Here is a 19,637-nt window from a genome sequence, read left to right on the forward strand (position 1 = left end):
CAAAAAGTGGAAACGACCCAAATGTCCATCAACAGATGAATAGACAATATGTGGTGTATCCACACAAAACTGGCCCCGCTACCTCTCTGACCTCATTGCCTAGGACGCCAGTCACACTTGACTCCTGGTGATTCCTTGAACAAGCCCACCTCAGGGCCTCAGGCCCCCAGTGTGGTGTGTAGGGGACCCTCGGGGGACACAGTTGAGCTGAGAGCCTGCAGGGACTCTAAGGAGGGGTGGGGTGGCCACTCCACTGGGAGGACCACAGGTCCTAACAAGGCATCCAGTGCTAGCTCTTCCCTACGCCCAGAACATTCTTGCCACAGACAGCTGCCTGGATGGCTCTCTTACCCAAGTCTCTGCCCAAATATCACCTCCTCAGAGAAGCCTCCCCTAACCGCCCTACATAAAACAGCGTGTCCTTATCACTCCCTATCCCATTTACACTCTTAATTTTTCTTCCTGGTTCTTATTACTACCTGACATTACATACTGGAGATATGGCATGATATTATATATATTAGGATAGGATAGTGTAATATACGCATGTATTGCCACTTATCACTACTCAAGATCTGTGTGTAAGAGGAATCGAGGGAGGATCCATCAGCCCACAGCTGGGTCCTCTTTTATACGTAAGTACTACTCAAGATTCCTTATCCTCTGCTTTCCAGAACATTGTTTATATCTAGAGGGGATCCAATCTTAACATATAAGTTGGAGATATGATTCAAGTACAGTAAGTCCCCTACATACAAACCTTCAAGTTGCTTTCAAAGGTGCGAACATGCGTGCCAGCCCCTGTATGCCAGCTGTTGTACTGTACTATTGTACTTTTCAAGGTACTGTACTGTAGGATTAAAAGTGTTTTCTTTGTTTTTTGTGTTTGTTTTTAATGTACGTATTATTTGTGTGAAAAGTATTATAAGCCTATTACGGTACAGTACTATACAGCCGATTGTGTTAGTTGGGTACCTAGGCTAACTCTTGGACTTAACGAACAAACTGGACTTAGGAACGCACACTCGGAACGGAACTCATTTGTATGTAGGGGACTTACTGTATATATTTTGTAAACAGGGGAGTAATAAGCAGCAAGTAAAATGCACACCTGAAAAAAGATTCAGATGTGCCTCTGAGAGGAAAGAAACTGTGGCATTCCTTCAGAAGAACAAAGTGGGTATGCCTTTAAGGGAGTAAAACATTTAAGGGATTTTTGTTAGTTGAGTTTGTAACTTTCATAACACATGACAAGAAGGTCTTATGGTTATGGAGGGGCTGGTTCCCCTCATCAGTGTCGTGAGGCACAAGCCAAACACCTCTGATATGTTCCACCTTCCGCCCTTTTCCTCATGGGTGCCACTGAGTAGGGTGTCTGGCCCGGAGGGGTGGATTTGGGGGCACCGGGAAGCCAGTGTGTGGGTGTTCGCTTGTTTTCCACCTGTCTCTGCCCAAGGAATGCCAGGTCCCTGCTGTAGTTCTCCGTGCCTCCCAGGAAGGCCTTTCTCCCCACTCTCACCTGGTCCCCCCTGCAGTGCCTGCCACGGTGTAACTGCAGCCCTGTGACTCCACAGGAATTGGCAAGTCGGTTTGTACATCCACAGAGTGGAACTGGCTGTCACCGCAGCAATGCAGAAGGGCAGGTTAATCTCAGGTTTGGACATCCAGAACAAGATGTTCTTAGCCGGGCAACAGTCTGAAAGTCAGGTTTTGCCTAAAGAGAATTGTCTAAGTTCTTTTTTCTGCTCCTTTATTAAGAGGGGCCACTGGCATCAGACAGGAAAGGGAGCTGGAAGCGCCTGCCCCGTTAGCTCCATGACAGAGGGGAGCAGAGAAGGTGGGCGGCCAGGTGGGTGTCCAATAATGAGCATCAGGGATCCAGGTCACACAAGAGCAACCAGCATCTGGGCAACCAGCTTACCAGGGAGAAAAGGACAATCAGAGCAAACACTATATGCATAGGATACATATCCGCACGTGTCATATATATGCACATACATACACATACATACACACACACACACACACACACACACACACACACACACACACACACACACTAGCTTAAGGAACAGCTATATCACCAAACTGAGTCTTAAACTGTCTGGGATAAGATGGTTACTGTGACCAGGCATAATAGCTTTACAAGACTTTCATAAAACTGCTCCAGTTTCCTGCCATTCCAAATGGAAACTATTTGTTTATTTGAGTAGTTTTAAGTTGGAAATTGCTTGTATCATACAAAGCATGGAGGGCCAAAGCAGCTTACACTCTCTGCCTCCCCTTTTTAATCATGTTAAAAGCAGGGTGCACTTTGCTTGTAGTAAGAAATTTGACAAAATCTCTGATAAGATCCTCCTACCCAGAAGGCAGCTGTGAGGTCCAGATGAAGTACAGGGAGGGGGATTTACAGTTGAACAACTAAATTCCAAAAGTACTGAGTAATGGTTAGTTGTCAACCTGGAGGGAAGATTCTGTTCCTTATTCCTATCCAGTCTAACACTTAAAGACTCACCTCACCACCCCCCACCCAGAAAAGTCTGGATCAAGAGCCAGGAGGTATGATCACCCAAATAGCACGTGACACAAGCTGAGAGAGGGCTCACAGGCAGACAAGAGAATGAGGTTTTTTAAAAGTTCTGTATGGGTTCAGGAAAGGTGAAGGAAGGAAAGACAGAGTATGGAGGGGGGGAAAAGACAAAAAAATAATAAAAAATGTGAAATGCACAGGGATAAATGAAAATACCACACATTTGTTTAAAAATAATAATGAAGTACTCAAGCACAAGAGTGGGAGTGGGCTTGAAGAGCAGTTCTCTGGGGAAAGCCTGTGGTTTAGATGACCCCAAGGGAGGGCTCCCTTAACAGAATTGCAAGGAGACCTGTTTCAGAGCGTATGTTATCAGAGCACCTGCTCCAGGGAAACCCCAGCCCATAGGCCTGAACATTTGTTCATCAAGGTGCAAGGCCCAGCACACAGCACGCAGACCCAGAGGCCGGGGTGAGGGACCTGCAACCATGTTCTGTGACAAGACAAAGGAGAAGAAAGTGGGGGATGCCTGGTAGGAAATGGCTTGACCTGGGGAGTTGGAAGACCTAGTCTTGGTGCTGCCACCACTTACAAGGGAGACGGCTCTGGACAGCCATGGAGCTGTCCCAGACCCCAGCCAGCCTCCCTGTAGTCAGGCAAGGCCTGACACACCACTGCTGTGTCTCCCAGGGTCCTCATGGATCCTGGGACTTGAAGGAAGGCTGATCCAGAGGATGGGACCCATGGTGGGACCCAGGCTGTCTCTAGGAGGGCTTCAGCACAGAGCAGCCATCCGAGAATCGATGAGAGAAAGGTCTCAGAAGGCAGGCTGTGCTTGATATGAGGAAGGAAGCTTCCTAACAAGTCAAGCTGCCTTCCAAGGATGTGTACTTTCTGTAGGCAGAACTGTTCAGGCAGATGCAAAGATGCAGGGGCCAACTTGCCAGAGATCTTACAGATGCAATTCCTGATCGAGTAGGATTTTTGGACGACAGCGTCTCTGAGATTCCTTCCCATCTCAAGATTCAACGGCATCATATTATTGGGGTGTATGTGTGTCTGAGAAAAATTAAGTACTCATGAAACAAAAAAGTCCGTCAAAGGTGCACTTGCTATGTACCAAGAATTTACAGGACGATGTTAGTAAATTTAACCTTCAGATCTTGGTTTGCAGAATATCTTCAACATGCCATTTTACTGATGTTTGCATAAGCTCCTCAATCCACTCACCTGTTAATTATTCTTCTATGGACAATCTTTAAAATTATAATTCTCTCTGCACAGTCTTTTAGGAACTCGGACATTCGTTGTTTTAAAACTGGTTTCATTTCATGTTTTGCAATTGCCTTGAGGTGATCCCATGAAGCTTTGCATCGTCTCTCCATCTGACATAAATTATCCTGAAGTTGATCAAAGTCAACCTGAAAATCAGAGAGAGAACATTACAAATGCAATGAAATAACCGGACATCAACCTGACCCAGGAAACCGAACTGCCTCTGGGAAGAAACAAACATCAAAACCCAATTTACATCTTGAAATACAAATATATTTATGGCCTAAAAATTATCCACATGTCTTGACATCAAATTATTTAGTGATAAAACTTCTCCAAATGAACTCAACGCAAGTGTCACCTTTTTTTTTTTTTTTTTTTTTTTTTGCTGTATTTGGAAAGAAATCTTAAGAAAAGTCTTCGGGCACTGTAAATTAAAACGTGATATCAAGGAATCTAGTACAAGATGAACTGAGCAGATGTCTCATAAAATTTTTCAGAGCTCTCTTTTTCTTTAGATATTTCACTTGAGGTTGGAGGAATGCACCATAGTCCTACATGGATGGCCTTGATATGCTGGGGCCAGTTAAGGGGCAGCCAGAGCTTCTCTTCACCATGATCATTTTTACATTGTGTGACAAATTACGTTATTTATCCATTCATTCCCTCATTCAAACAACACTCAGGGAAAAACTAGTGCATGCCAGTCCCCCTCCCAGGTATGAAGAAGACAAAGATCAATGTGGAAAGAGACCAACTTCCTATTCCCAAGGAGGCTCAGAGTACAGACAGGTGATCACCGAGCACTGAGGATGTACAGAACCCACGAGGCCTCTGTGTCTGGGTGAGTATCGGGGTGTGTGGTCCATCCCATCTGCCAGCAGATGCAAACCACGTGTGCAAAGAACAGATGTGACGGAACATTCACTTTGCTCTTCGGGGAAGTGGGACCAATTTGGATTGACTAAAGTGGACTGAGATGAAGCTTTCTAAAAGAATGCTTTGATAGAATTTCTAGACTAAAAATTATGGGAATCAGAGAGTTAGCCGTGAAATAATACACTTGAGGGTATTTAATGGAGGGAGATGTGAGATAGGGAAAAGAAACTGAGAAGACGAGGAGGGGAGGAAGAAATAGATAAACTGGTGAGCTGAAGGGAGGGGACTGAGGTGGATGGAGAGTGAGGGATGGTGGGAAAGGGCGAGAGCCTGGCAAACAAAGGCCAGGAGGAGAAAGAGAAGGTGGGGAGAGGTAAGCCGCCATCACTTAGATGCCGTGACTGTGGTCACGAGAGCAAGGCTTGGAGGCGAGTGCCCAAGGGGACTGGTTGGAGTGACCTCAGACCTCCAGCCCCACCCTGAGAAAGACAATGGAGAAGGCCAAGTCAACAAAAGTTGAATCCGTGAGAAGATCTGTCACCAGACAGGATGAAGGTATGCTGAGCATAGGAGATGCCCAAGGGGCCAGGCAAGACTTCACACGTCCTGGATTTCTTGGGTGCTATGGTGCCAAAAACAGAAGGCAAGTTTAGGCAGAGGCTAGGGATTCAGGTAAGCAGCGAGCACCGTGGGACTTTGAGAAAAATAATTTGCCTGAAAACAAAGGAATTCTGGATCCAGATTAGAAAAGCTCCATTTTCCTATGATACAATGGAGCTTAGAAAAAAATCTGGCATCTACCTGAAAGAAAAAGGAACGCAGGTTTCGAAAAGAAGGACTGAACAGTTCAAAGAATAAGCCTAGAAAGGGTTCCAGATGGTCTGGGATTGACACATAATATCTAAGAGGTCTAGGAGGTTTGATGCCAATTGTAACAGGTCTAATCATAGCTTCGCCATCTGTCCTCATTTGCATCTGGCAGCAACCTTGATCCACAATATCTGTAATAACTTTAATAAGTGTAGTAACTTCAGTTTAGCTCAGAATGTACTGAGCAGCTTGGTACAGTCTAACCAGGCGATGCCTGTCCAGCACTGCAGTGGGTACAGAGCGGTCGGGCAGAAACCACGTTAGAGATGGTTTTCAGGGAAGAGAATCCACTGTGAGCCTTTAAAGGTAGTGGCAGAAAAAAGTGACCTCACTGCCAATGGAAACCAGGTGGAGAGCCTTTGACCAAAAGGTGTTTGAGGGTGGAGCTTAATGTAGCATCTTTTGAGGAGAGCTAGAAGGCTGCCTCAGCTGGCTGCCTGCTGGGGCTGACGAAACCACCATGATCCGAGTCTTCACAGTTACTTCATGGCCTCAGATTCTGTAACTGGCCCCACTTCATGGGGGAGAAACTCTTGCACAGAAAGGTTAAGGAACTTGTGAGAGGCACACAGCTGGTTAGTGGTAGAGCTGGGATTTGAACCCACATCTCTCTGGCTCCAGAGTCTAAGTTCTCAACCGTCATGCCTTAAGCCTAGGTTTGTCCCTAAAAAGTTCCACCCCAGGGAGAGAGCTGGCCTGGCCTTCTGTTGTGAGAAGGAAGTTCTCACCAGGAAGCCCTCTCCTGAGGACTGCTCCACATGGGCCACCTTCCATGTGCAGGAGGACATGGAACTGTGCTATGAGGTAGTCAAGTCTTATCAAGTTAGTCTGGGGTGGAGCGGGCCAACTCAGGGACGAGAGCCGGGGCTGCAGAAGGGATGGGGTAGGGAAAACACACAGTATGAGTAGTCTGGTGCGTTAACAGCAAATTCTTTGACACTCATCCCTTCAGAATGTAAAGGCTAAAATCCTTCCCTTTGAATGTGAGCCAGCTTTAGTGACCTGGTTCTAACGAATAGAATGTAAAAGCTAGGTCACAAATGGGGAAGAGCTTCTGCCTGGAGCTCTTGTGTGCTCTGTCTCAGACCACATATTTGGGGAAAGGCCATCTGTGAAGTCATGGAGCCCTGGGAGAGCCCTGGGAGAGCCCGACATGGGAAGGAACTGAGTCCTCTCTCTAAGAACTAACAGATGAGTGAGGCACCATGGGAAAAACTTCCCGGCCCCAGTCGAGCCTTCAATGACTGCAGCCTCAGCTTGACTGAAACCCCAGGAGAGAACCTGAGACAGAACCACTCATGAAATAATGTTTCCTATTGCCAAAATTCATATGTTGAAGTCCCAACTCCCAGTACCTCAGAATGTGACCGAATCGGGAAATAGGGTCATTTTAGATGTAATTAATTAAGTTAGGATGAGGTTGCAATGGAGTAGGGTGGATCCCAATCCAATATGACTGGTATCTGTATAAGAAGGGGAAATCTGGACATAGACACACAAGGAGAACACCATGTGAAGATGAAGGCAGAAACTGGGGTTATTTCCAGCAAACCACCAGGAGCCAGGAGAGAGACATGGCACAGATTTCTCTCTCAAGAGAAACTGACCTGGTCAACACCTTGATCTCAGACTTCTGGCCTCCAGAACTGTGGAACAAATTATTTCTGTTTTTCTAAGCTACCTAGTTTGTGATGCTTTGTTACAACAACCCTAGGAAACTAATACATTATCCTGAGCCACTAGCTTTTGGAGTGATTTGTCACACAGCTGTAGATAACTAATACATGCAGGTAAAAATGTAAGGAAGAAGCGCCTACATGGTCACCTGCCTCCACTCCTGAAGCCATGGGGTCAAGTCAGTGATCACACTTCACTGTTGCTCTCTGAAAGCTAACGTGACTTGTCAGCACTCTGCACAAGCCTGTGAGTCCCCCCCCCCGCCCCTCTAGGAGCAGCCAAAGCTATGCCCACCTCCACTCATTTCCACCAGCCCCTGGTGGGACAGTTTTCTTCCAGATGCCAGAGTAACCTGCTCTTCGGGGGTTGCAGTGATGACACCCAAAGTGACACACCAGGGGACGGAATGAATGCAGCTGGGGCTGGGGGTCCTTGAAGCTGATTTTGTACCTGTCTACACATAAGAGCCCCTCAAAGCCCCCCAGAACTTTGGGAGTAAAGGCTAAGAAGTGGTGGTAGATGCCCTCTTTGCATCCTGTTGTAAGTCACATGGACCTGGGTCAATAGTCATCCTTCGTAATTGCCGAGATTAATGGGGAGAAGCTACCTGCAGTTCTGGCTTGTGTAGCCAGTCTTTAGGCAAGGAAAGGCCTGATACTGAGGGGGCCCAGGGCAGTCACTGGGGGCCAGCCTGGTGTCAGGGCCCCTAGGCCAGGGCGACTGTCATCACAAGCAGGCTCCACCCAGCAGAAGGCCCTGGAAAGAACAAAGCACTACTGATTTGTAAAAAGGGAACTGATTTGTTCTGGAAACAGGACCAAATGAAGGGGATCCAGAAGCCCTGTCTCAAGAATTATAGGCAGACTCTATCTCAAGAATTATTACTAATAAACTGTCTTCTGAGAAGGCGCTCATACGGCACCTAGAAGACCCCCGTTGGGACGCTCAGAAGGGCCTTTGGAATACTGACGTAATATTTCTAAAGACTTCAGAACAGTGCCTGGCACAGAGTAAATACAGAGAGCCCCTGTGAAATAGAAAAGTCTGTCCACTCTCAGAGCTGCGGGATCGTTGGCCTTGCCTGTTTCTGCCTCAAGGCAGGGCCACCGTCAGGCTGGCTCAGGGCGCCCAGCTCAGTGGACCTGGCAACTGCTGGCCTGAGACAGGTGAAGGAGGGTCCCAGGCCCCAGGTCCCCAAGCCAGCTCTGTGGGGGAAGGCAGAGAGAGGGAAAGCTCCTTGAAGGGGAACCTAGCAAAGCCCTTTCCCCCCTCTGCCCACCACAGTCTCTCCTATGTTCACACTAGATTCCAACGTGTCTCAGAGCTAAACGTTGTTCTGCTTTCAGCTCCCCAGCCGGGTTGTATTTCTGGGAGTTTCTTCCACACTGACCTGGCCCTACTGAAGCCCCTCCCTGTGAGTTCCCTGTTGCTTCCAAGACCCTTACATCTCCCAGTTCTGTTGTGTTCGGGATCCCTCTGGGGTTGTTTGGCCCCAGGGATGCTCCTGCAGCGGGGGCAGCTGGCTGTCCAGCTCTTACGACTAAACCATAAGCTCATGAAGATTTTAACTCTGCACTAAGTTTAAGAGCTTGCAGCTGAGGGGCCAATGCTCTACGCTGTTTACAGCCCTATAAAACTGTTCCCTCGGTGTAAGATCATGGGCATGGCCAATCTGTAGGGGTCAGGGGGCCAGGCGTGCCCTTAGTTTCCTGGCTCCACACCTCACTGCAGGGTCCTATGGAAGTTTGAGGAGGAGCCAAATTACAACTTTTGCACATTTTTGCCCACCTAAAACCAGCTGGGTGATTTCACTGCTCTGGAGAAGCCAGCCTGGTGAGTAACGCAGCTGAACAGGGGACGCCAGGGTTAGGACTGCCTGGGATGGCAGACTTGCTTCACATACCTCAGCAGGAAAGAATCTGACAGAGAACCAGAGATGGGAAAATGATCTCAAAAGTCCATTAGAAGTGGCATGAGATGAGTTTTATTCACAAACTCTAGAGCAGGGGGTGCAAGCATTACTTGGGCATTTTAGTTAACAGAGCCTGTGCTCCGCAGAGATGACTGATGCAGAGCCAGCCTCTGGGGACAGGCACGCCCGCTCTTCCGAGCCCCGGACATACCTTGGCTGACCTGGTGACGGCCCCAATCTCTGAGTACAGATCAGAGCTGTCCGGGAAGTTTTCCACCACCATGGTGCACACGTGGTGGAGAAGTGACTGCTTGTGCACGGTGTCTTTGACTTCTGGAACCTTCTCGAGGTAGCTTAACTCAAACGCTTTGGCCTGTTTGGGGAACATTAAATAAAAGACAGGAAGAACAAGTTTCATGCAGGTTCTCAGAAAGGCGCAAATGGTTAGAATCAATGCTCTCTTGAAGGAGCCCAATATTTAGTTCCTCTGTGACTGAAGCATCTCAGGCCACACGCTCCATCATCCTTAGTTGATCACACACGGACCAGCCACCCTGAGAGCAAAATGAGCCTCCAGCCCTTTCCCACCACGCCCATCAGCCACGGACTATCCCAGGGCTCTGCTCCTAAATCAGGGTGCTGGGATGGGGCGAAGGGGGCGGGGTCTCTGCCATGTAGGTATCTACAACTTCCCTAATCCCTTCCCTGCTGCTTTTCTACTTCCTGGCCGAAGACAGGCCATTAAAACAAACAAAAGTTTGTTTATAATGTGTATGAGTATAAATATTTAAGTGATAAGCTCAGGGGAAAAAAGAGAAAAAGAAAAAAACAGGGTAGAAGAAAATAGCTCCAAAGTCAATTTTGGGAGGAGCCAAGCTTCATAAGGAATAAAGTGCTTATTTTTCTAAGTTTTCTTATTTATAGCAAGATACAGGCTTGAATAAATAGGCCCTGATATTTTAAGGACAAAACTTCTAGATTTTCACCAAAAAACACAAAAATTTTTTGTTCAATTGTGCTTTGGAGGACCAGAGGTACGACCTCCACTGGAAAGAGAAGGGCAGGGATTTTGTGAAGGGCAGGGATTTTGTGAGGAAGGGGATGGGAAAGACTTACATTAGTTCCATTTAGAAAGTTCCCAATGGCTAAGAGAGTAGACAGGATGAAGCCCAAGGTTTTATTGTTCTCCAACTGGTCTATTCCTTCCTTCAGGTCCAAAAGTGGTTCTGCCACTTCCTTTCAATTAAAAAAAAGTTAGAAGAAGGTGATAGAGAGCGTAAATTTTGGTTTTACTTTGTTCTTTTTAATTTTTGTACAAGGTCATTACCAGTGGAGTTCTCCCAGTATAAGGCAATCCCATGTGATGGGCACATGCTCCCAGGTGTAGAAAAGAGCGGAAAGGCAGCAGGAAAAAGTCTAGCCCCAAAGTCTCCTCAGTGGAGACCAACTGGTTACCTGTGGCTCACAGGAGCTTGGTTGGGTCACATCTGCTCTGTCTTCCCCTGTTCCTGCCCATCTCCCAAGCTCATGCAGGACACTCAGGTCATACTCTCCTCCCATTCTCTCTTCTGACCATGGTTGATGTCTATGAAACTCTTCACCTGCATGTTCCTTCAGCATCTGAACCAGTCTTCCTCTTTGCCTTTCTCCTCCCAGGCAGATGACACTGGAAACTGTGGTCTCACTGTCCCTGGACCCAGGTCTCCTAACCTCCCCTCTAGGCACTCTGTGGCTGGCCACCTCTTGGCCTGGGTTACTTTCTAGAAGGCCATCGTCCTCATTACTCCAGCTTTCTTCATAACTCCCACTCTCTCAGGTGTCTAGCCTGCCCTGTAGCCTCATGGCCTTGGTCTCCCCTTCCCTCTGTCTTGTTGTTCTGTAACCACCCCCCCACCTCAGCGTCCTCACTGAGGCTCTCCCCAAGCATGGACCCCAAAGCCAGAAGCTTCAGCTTCATTCTCTCCAGCCTCGCTTCTGCTAGGCAGGCCCTCCCAGTCCCCAGCCAAGGCTGACTCGATGACCTGTTTTCTCCCTGAAGTTACCTCACTTTTCTCCAGAAAATCACCTGAACATGCTGACTAGTTCTGCAACCATGTCACCCTAGCAGTTCTAGGTTTCTTCAGCCCTGCCTGATTCTCGAATGGAGTCAAATATAGCAGTTCCCTCCTGAAGCAGCCTTAGCCCACTGCTACCTGCCTGGCCCTCAGAAAGGACCGTGCTCCCTCCTTTGCGGAAAGAGGAAGACCACACAGCCTCTCCACCTCCTCCGGGCACTTGCTCTCAGTCAAGCTCACCTCCAGCTCACCATCCATCCCTCCCTTGTCCTCTCCATGGTTCCTTCTTCTCAGCCTGCAAAAAATACTCACCTCTCACCCATCCAGAGAGGACACCTGCTTCTTCCACTTTCTACTCGGGATGAGTGTTCCCATGCCTTCACTGTCAAGGTCCCTTTCCTTCTACTCTCCTCTCAACCTCTTGCAATCTGTTCATCTCAGATTTTCTACTGCGATACTCTCTCAAAGGGACCCAGTGACCTGCTGGTTGCCAAAGTCAATGGCAGTGAGGTGACCATCATCAGATAGAAGGATTGCAAGTCACTTCCCATACTGTGTCTTTCTGTATTGGCTAAATTTTCTACAATGAGCATATAGAGTCAGAAAAACATTTGATAGTTTTTTTGTTTTTTTTTTATTTTAAACAGTCAAGTATCTGAGGCTGGTGCCAGACAGACACTGTAGAATAAGCCCTCACTGGTAGGCTGCTCGTCACTCGGTGTAGACACGACCCCATCACAATCAAACCCTCACCCTTCAAACCCTGTCTCAGGAATGATACTTCACTATGTTTATCGTTAAAAAAATGAACGTTCTCAACTCTGGGGGCATAGGACTGGCTGCCTTTCTTCCTAAGTGCTTACCTTTTCTGTAGTTTCATAATCCATTTTGAATGCCCAGAGGTGGAGCCGAGCCGAGAGTTCGCTGATGGAGCAGAGTGTAAGGAGGAACTGCTCTGCACTGCCCAGGGGCACCTCAGGGTTGGCCAGCTGCGCTTCCTGGATTTTCTGCTTCTCTTCTTCGGTGGGAATCATGGTTAGAATTTTCTGGAAAGATGGAATGATACAGTATATTCTTAGTGGTGGACCCTTCGATGTTTCCAAATTCATATGGTAACTTCCCAACCAGGTAGTAGAGATATTCTGTTGTCAGTGCTCTTATCATATACAGTTGCTATATACCAAACAAACTTTAGAGAAGAAAAGCCCTACGTAGCATCTAAATTTACATTCATTTGTTTTAACATTCTTTCTCTTTCTTTAAATCTCCTGTTTCATAAGCAACTTGCCTTAAATTTCCTGGTCTTGTACATGAAGGACATTCTAGGCAAGAAAGGGATGGGGGGGTGAGAGAAAGGTGAAAGAATAAGATAGAAGATTAGAGAACAGCTCCCTGTTCCCTAAGAAATAGAGTAAAACCTGTTAAGAATATAATCTTCTCACAGATTAATTTAAGAGCTTACAAAAATAAATCATTTGCCAAGAGCTCACACTAAATTTTGTACGTGGGCCACATTATAACTTTAATTGTTTTAAATATTTCAAGTATATTTCAAATTTTATATAGAAGTGAAAACATCTTAACATCAAGCTCAAGTCTGATTGAGGAAAAATTGATGATGGTACTTATAAAGAGCAATACTTACCTACTAATGGAAAGAGTATCACTTTCTGCTTTTATTTGTTTCTGGTAAAAGTCAATTGTGGAAGGCAGAGGGAGCAAACAGGCATCAGAAGGATTATGACTCTTATAAGTTCAAATTCCTTAGTGATTACATTTTAAAAGAAGGTAAAAATTCCCATCACGTGACATTTAACACACAACATTACGAAAGGAAAGGTGTCATTATTTTTCTTTCATTTATCAAATGAGAGTATCAAAGCAAAGAAATACACATTGTGCCATACTTTTCAGTAGCTTATGTTAATTCATTAATTCTAAGTGGCTTTGGTTACTGCTCTACAATAGCAACCATCTGGATAAAGTGTGGGAAGGAGTTCCGGTTCTGGGGGAGATGGAGTAAGCAATACTCTCTCTGTCCCACTAAATGCAACTGTACACCTTGGACAGCAGGCATGGAGCAACTACTTGAAGACTTAAAAAAAAGAAATAGTGGTAGGTGGATTGAGGAAGAAGACCAGAACTGAAAGTTCAACTGAACTGGTAATGAGTTGACCATTTTTCCTCTGGCATCCCCTAGCCTGGGCTCAGGTAGCCCAAAAATCTGGAAGAGGGTATCAGGTGCAGACAGAGAGAACGCCAGGGGAGCCCTCTGGTTCTGACTCAAGGTGTGGGAAAGGGTCTCCTAGCGGTGGCGGCAAGGTTGGCAGTTCCTAAAACTCAGGTGGAGGGAACATTCCTCTCCAGTCAGTGGAGCTGTGGTCCCAAGAGGTGGGGCAAACCCCTTATGCTTTTCTTCTCTATCTTCTCTCTGCTTGGCCCCAGACATGGGCACAGCCATAGCAAGTGCATGGTAAAGTGAGGTAACTAAAGCCCCAGCTTTCACTGGAGGACTAAAAAGGAAGGCCCCAGAAAACCAGAAAGCAGTGGGGAGGTCATGAAACATGAAGAGCCTGCAAAGCAAGGGCACAAAGCTGTTTAAGAACTTCTGAGTTCTCCTTGAGCTGTTCATGTGTGAATCTGACCTTCAAAAGCACATTAAAGACTTTGAGACCTGAACTGGTCTTGGAAAACTTTGAAAACTGAGCTGATGCTGGAACAACAGTCCACAGAAGGTGGGTCAGAATCTGTGGCTTGAACTCCAACAGGTGATGGAACAATTCTCAATTCTTTTTATGAAACCAGAATGACACTAATACAAAAACCAGACAAAGTTAGTCTAGTCAAGAAAAGAAAACTACATACCAATATCCTGATGAATCAGATGCAAAAATCCTTAACAAAATATTTTAAAGTATATAAATAAATGCCAATATATTAAGATATATAAATCTATTGCTGTATTTTATATAGCAATATATTTAAAAATAGCCACAAGGTTGGTTCAATATGAAAAAAATTAATCAATGCAATTAATCTACCAGATTAACAGTGTGAACAAGAAAATTCACAGTCATTTCAATTGACTCAAAAAAGTTTTGATAAAATTCAACTTCCATTCATGACAAAAAACTCTCAGCAACCCAGTAATAGAAGGCATTTCCCCCACCTGATAAGAGACATTTATAAAAAAACCTACAGCTCATTTCATACTTAATGGTGACAGAGAGAATGCCTTCCCTCTAAGAATGGGAACAAGACGGGGTGTCCACTCTCACCATTCCTATTTAACATTGTGTGGAAATCCTAGCCAGGTATATAAAATTTTAAAAATGCATACAGATTGGAAAGGAAAAGATAAAACTCTTCCCATCACAGATGGTGTAATTGTCTACATAGGAAATTTTGAGGAATCTACAAAAAACTTATGAAACAATGAGTTAAACAATGTTGCATAATATAAGGTCAATATACAAAAAAGTCCATTTTATTTCTATATATTACTAATGAGCAATTACAAACTGAGATTTTTAAAAAATGCTATTTACAATGAAATACTTAGGTATGAATCTAACAAAGCACGTGTAGGATCTGCATTTGGAAAGTAGAAAATGCTGATGAAAGCAATCTAATCGTCTAAAGATGATTTAAATGAAGAGAGAAGGAACAGTGTTCACAGACTGAAGGACTCAACATAGTCAAGATGCTAGTCTTCCCAAATTGATGTATAAATTTAACTCAATTCCAAACAAAATAGCATGATCTTTTGTGGATATAGACAAGCTGATTCTAAAAATTATATGGCAAGGCAGAGGACCAAAACAGTCAAACCAAAATAATTTTGAAAAAGAATACCCTTGGAGGAGTCACACCACTTGACTTTAAGACCTACAATAAAGCTGCAGTATTAAGACAGTGTGGCATGGGCTGCACGATAGATACAGAGGCCAGTGGGACAAAACGGGGCATCCAGAAATAGACTACACAAATATGGCCCAGTGATTCTGACAAAGGGGTGAAGGCAGTTCAGTGGACAAATGGTAGTGTTTTCAACAAATGGTGTTGGACCAACTGGAATCCATATGCAAAAAGAGAACCTCAACTTAAACCTTCCACCTTCTAGATAAGTTAACTCAAAGGGGATCATAGATCTAAAAGTAAGAGATAATACTACAAAACTTTTAGAAGGAAACACAGGAGAAAATTTCTGTGGCACAGGTTATGCAATGAACTCCGAGACATGATACAAAAAAAGAATAGGTTGATAAATTAATCTTCATCCAAATTAAACACTTTTTCTCTGTGAAAGACACTGTTAAGAGAATGAAGAGACAAGTTACAGTTCCTCAAAAGATTAACATAGAGTTATCACATGACCCAGCAATTCCGTTTGTATTTACCCTAGAAAAATTAAAACAGTGTTCACACAAAAACTTGTACATGAGTATTTGTAGTAGCTTTATTCATAACTGCTATGAACTGGACCAAGCTAAATATTTTTCAACGGGTGAATATTTATATTTACAAACAGCCAGTGGTACATCCCTACAATGCGATGATACTCAGCAATAAAAAGGGACCAACTGTAGATACAAACTGCGACTTGGATGAATCTCAGAGGCATCGATCATGCTGAGTGAAAGAAGCCAAACTCAAAAGGTTACTTGCTGTATGATTCCATGTATATGACATTCTCGGAAAGACAAAACCATAGTGATGAGAATCAATCAGTCATTAACAGGGGCTAGGGGTGGGTTAAGGGTGTGACTAGAAAGGGACAGCACAAGAGCTTTTTTGGGAGATGGGACTGTTGTGAATTTTGACTACAGTAGTCATTGCATGAATTTACATATGTTTTAAAACTCAATAGACCTGGACCCCCCCCCAAAAGTCAACTTTACTCTATATTAATTAAAAAAAAAAAAAGCCAAAATAAAAGACTGGACACTTGACACCAGAATCAGCAAACATGCAGATATCTACACGATTGTGCCTTAGGATGTATCTGCGTGGGGTAGTAGTTGACCTAGGCTTCTGAAAGTGTTATCAGGGAGGACTGTCTCAGGAGTTCATCAGAAGTCAGTGATGCCAAACTGTATTGAAGACCTGTTTTGGGCTGTGGTCAGAGTGAGGTCACAGGTGGTGAGCCCTAGATACCTCTTCTTCCAACATCCTCTTCATCACGGCCCCAAACACAGATTATGTGGGTGGAATGGAGCACCGGGGAGACATTCAGTGACAATCCTCCTTGTTCTCCCACAGGCTGATGCTATTGACCCCACCTACCCACACAGATGGCATTTAAAAAGGACCAAAACAATCCAAGCAGATGTCACTTCTTCCAAAACACCCAGCATTTGAACTTAACTGGTTTTCAAAAGAAAAACTTAACTAAGAATTTGTATTTTAATTTCCTTAATGCTCAAATTGTTTTAAGCATGTACAAGAATTCCGAAATACAAAGTTGTCAACACTTTTCCCCCTTCTTCAGAAGGCATTTTCCTGGGATGATTTTTGTTTGCTTTTTTCCTTTGGGAAAGTAATCAAACACTTTTGTTTTTCCTTTCTCTAATTTAAACCATTTGTTCACTACTGAAGATTTATGAGGTTGCCATCTGCCAGTTTATTTTACTTTTTTTTTTACACATCACTGACAATAAAAATAGCCGTAAGACACGGGGACAGGAGGTCAACGCTACCTCCTATGAGGTGATGGCCCCTTTTTTCCATGAGCAGATGACAGGGAATGAGCATACCTTTAATTTGCTCTTTACCATGTCAGTAGATTTACTGATGTTTCTGTGATGACCATTTGGTTTCACAGGGAGAAAAACATCAAACAGGCCCATGACATAATAATCTCAGTGTTTTTTTGCTTTCTTCCAGATAGTGTTTCTCCAGCACTGCTTTAAGTATGCTTGCTTTTGTATCTGAAAATCATATTTCAGATGAAAATTCGTAAGTCTTACTTATTTTTTACGGACCCAAATGCTTTGGGGTTTGGCCATCTCATTCACCTGCAGATGAGACCATACTAAGTAATTATCATGTCTTGTGAGTTCTTTTTATTTTTTAACATCTTTATTGGAGTATAATTGCTTTACAATGGTGTGTTAGTTTCTGCTTTATAACAAATTGAATCAGCTATACATATACATGTATCCCCATATCTCCTGAGTTCTGAACAGAACCCTGGCTATGACTCTGGATGAGAATCTAACAGCAGAAAGTTGGAGCCTTTATGGCTGAGGCTAGTTTGGATGCAACTTGCAGTCTCATGAGACAATGGCATTCTCTTCATGCACTTAATCTCAGGGAGGGGTTTTTTTTTTTTTAATTAACTTCTCAAGGTTAAAGGTTAACTTCTCAAGTTTATTTCTTGATAGTATCTTCTTTTGTTCTTATGATTACTCAAGTGAGGCATGTAAGGCAGAAATTATGCACCAAATTTACAGATGAAGATGCAGTGCCTGAAGCTAGGCTGGATCAACCAAGGCAGTGCTGGAGAACCACCCAGGGGCTCCTCCTACTTTCCAGCACCACCTCCATGCTCATGGCGATTCCACAAACTACCAGTGTGGCTAAGGTGCCCAGTCACTGGGACATTCTGGTTCCTGGCACTGTGGACCCACCGATGGGCTCCTGCGCTCAGGCTTATCTGCACATGTCCAGCACTCACTCAGGGACCCATGGACGGGGTTCCCCAACACAAACTGCTTGAGAAGATACTGTAGTTTTGTACAGGCAGCCAAAGGGAACTTCTGTTTCTAGGATGCTGACTGGCCTGGCAGCCAAGCAGGGCCAAGTTAAATGTCGTTTGGGGCCATTCAATTGTGTTACTCTCTGAGTAAACACAGACTCTAAAACTGAGAAAAGCAAGGAGAAAAACGAAAACCCTTCCTACTTCCATCTGTGATACCTCAGCGATGTTTTACTTGGGAAAATATCATTAATAATACTTAGAGATGCCCCCAAATCATATTCTAAAATTTAATACTCTTATGAAAAACTACTTCCTTAATGAAGTTACTTACTCCCATGGGTTTTCATGATGAACCAGATACAAAACATGGGGTTGACAAACAGGATGTCAGTGAATACATCCTAATCACGTCCAGGTACACAGAGGTTTCATTTCGAATGACCCCATTAAGCCGTGGTGCCACGCTACAGGGCCTGCATCCAAGAAGCAGACGGTTTGGCAAAAGGCCATTTGGGCATAAGCTGGAAATGATATTAGTAAAGATCTGTAAGGACACAACTTACATCTCTTCTCAGCCCTGACTTAACTCTTGAACAACAAGCCTAGACAATAAGTTTTGGGGGAGTAGCTCTGCACATGGATGAAGACCATCTCTACCCCTTGGGCCCCTGGGATCAGTGGCCAGAGACAGCAGGTAACAGCTGGGAGGGCCTGGGTTCTGTCTTCCCCACAAGGACTGGTTTCTTCTGGATTCTCAGCTACAGCTGACAAGAGTTGAAAATATACACAGTCTCTGGATTTGCCCAGGCAGCTTCAGATGAGGGGTTCTCAATCAGGGTGATTCTGTCCCCAGGGTATATTGATGAAGGCTAAGAGACATTTTTGGTTGTCACCCCTGGATGGGTGCCACGGGCATCTTGTGGGCAGAGGCCAGGGACCCTGAACACCCTACAATGCACAGGGCAGCTCCCACAATAAAGAACTGTCCAGCCCAGAATGGCAATAGTGCCAGTTGAGAAACCTTGCTTTCAACAAAAACTGTGGTAAAAATGTGTAACTCCATGCCTTGTGACTGTATATGAATTTACCGAGCACTCATGACACAATAAGCTCTCAGGAAGGGTTAGGCAGTGTTTTCTATGGCTGTGTCCTCTCACTGTACCTCATTTCACATGCCAGCTACTCCCGGAGGAAAACCACAGGCAGCGCTGTGATGTGGACTGCGTTGCCTCATGCATCTTCTCACTCCCCTTTCAGATTTCTTCTTATTCTTTTCGGTGGGTGAGCCCAGGCCCAGAGAGCCCACCTGGGCTGGCCGCCGCCAGGGCTGGCCTGTGGATTGCACTTCAGACTCAGGCTCTAGAAATCATATTTCAGCTCGACCTCTTACTGGCTTGTGAGCTTGGACACAGACAAACGTTGGAACTCACGCTCTTCATCTTTAAGATGAAGAACATAATACTAAGGTTCTGATGAGCATCTGTGTGAAGCACCTACCTGGTGTCTGGGCCACAGGAGGAAACCTAGGAAAGTCAAGTTTAGCTGTGCTGCTGCTCCTATATCCGTCATCATTACTGTACCTGCCATCATTCCTTCCTGGATCGAAAAGGTGCTCAGCTGGAAACCAGTCAGCAAAGGAAAAAATAATTTGATTCATTCTAAAATCTAAATAACTTACTGTATCTGAAACTCTCCCCACCCAGGGAGACTGACATTTCAGGAAAGAACAAAGGCAAA

General features: G+C 44.9%; 1 protein-coding gene across 12 annotated transcripts in view; it reads right to left on the reverse strand.

Moving 5' to 3' along the window:
• FHOD3 (formin homology 2 domain containing 3) overlaps positions 1–19,637 on the reverse strand; it is a 491,067-nt gene that overhangs the window by 32,759 nt on the left and 438,671 nt on the right. For all 12 annotated transcript variants that reach the window (XM_082354165.1, XM_082354171.1, XM_082354169.1 and 9 more), the window contains 4 exons: positions 12,061–12,243; positions 10,260–10,379; positions 9,355–9,516; positions 3,761–3,951 (listed from right to left, as the gene is read on the reverse strand). In XM_082354165.1, the coding sequence (XP_082210291.1) occupies positions 3,761–3,951; positions 9,355–9,516; positions 10,260–10,379; positions 12,061–12,243 (656 nt within the window). The remainder of the gene's footprint in view (positions 1–3,760; positions 3,952–9,354; positions 9,517–10,259; positions 10,380–12,060; positions 12,244–19,637) is intronic.

Source organism: Balaenoptera borealis (genome assembly GCF_965194805.1).
Source record: "Balaenoptera borealis genome assembly, chromosome: 14".
NCBI lineage: Eukaryota > Metazoa > Chordata > Mammalia > Artiodactyla > Balaenopteridae > Balaenoptera > Balaenoptera borealis.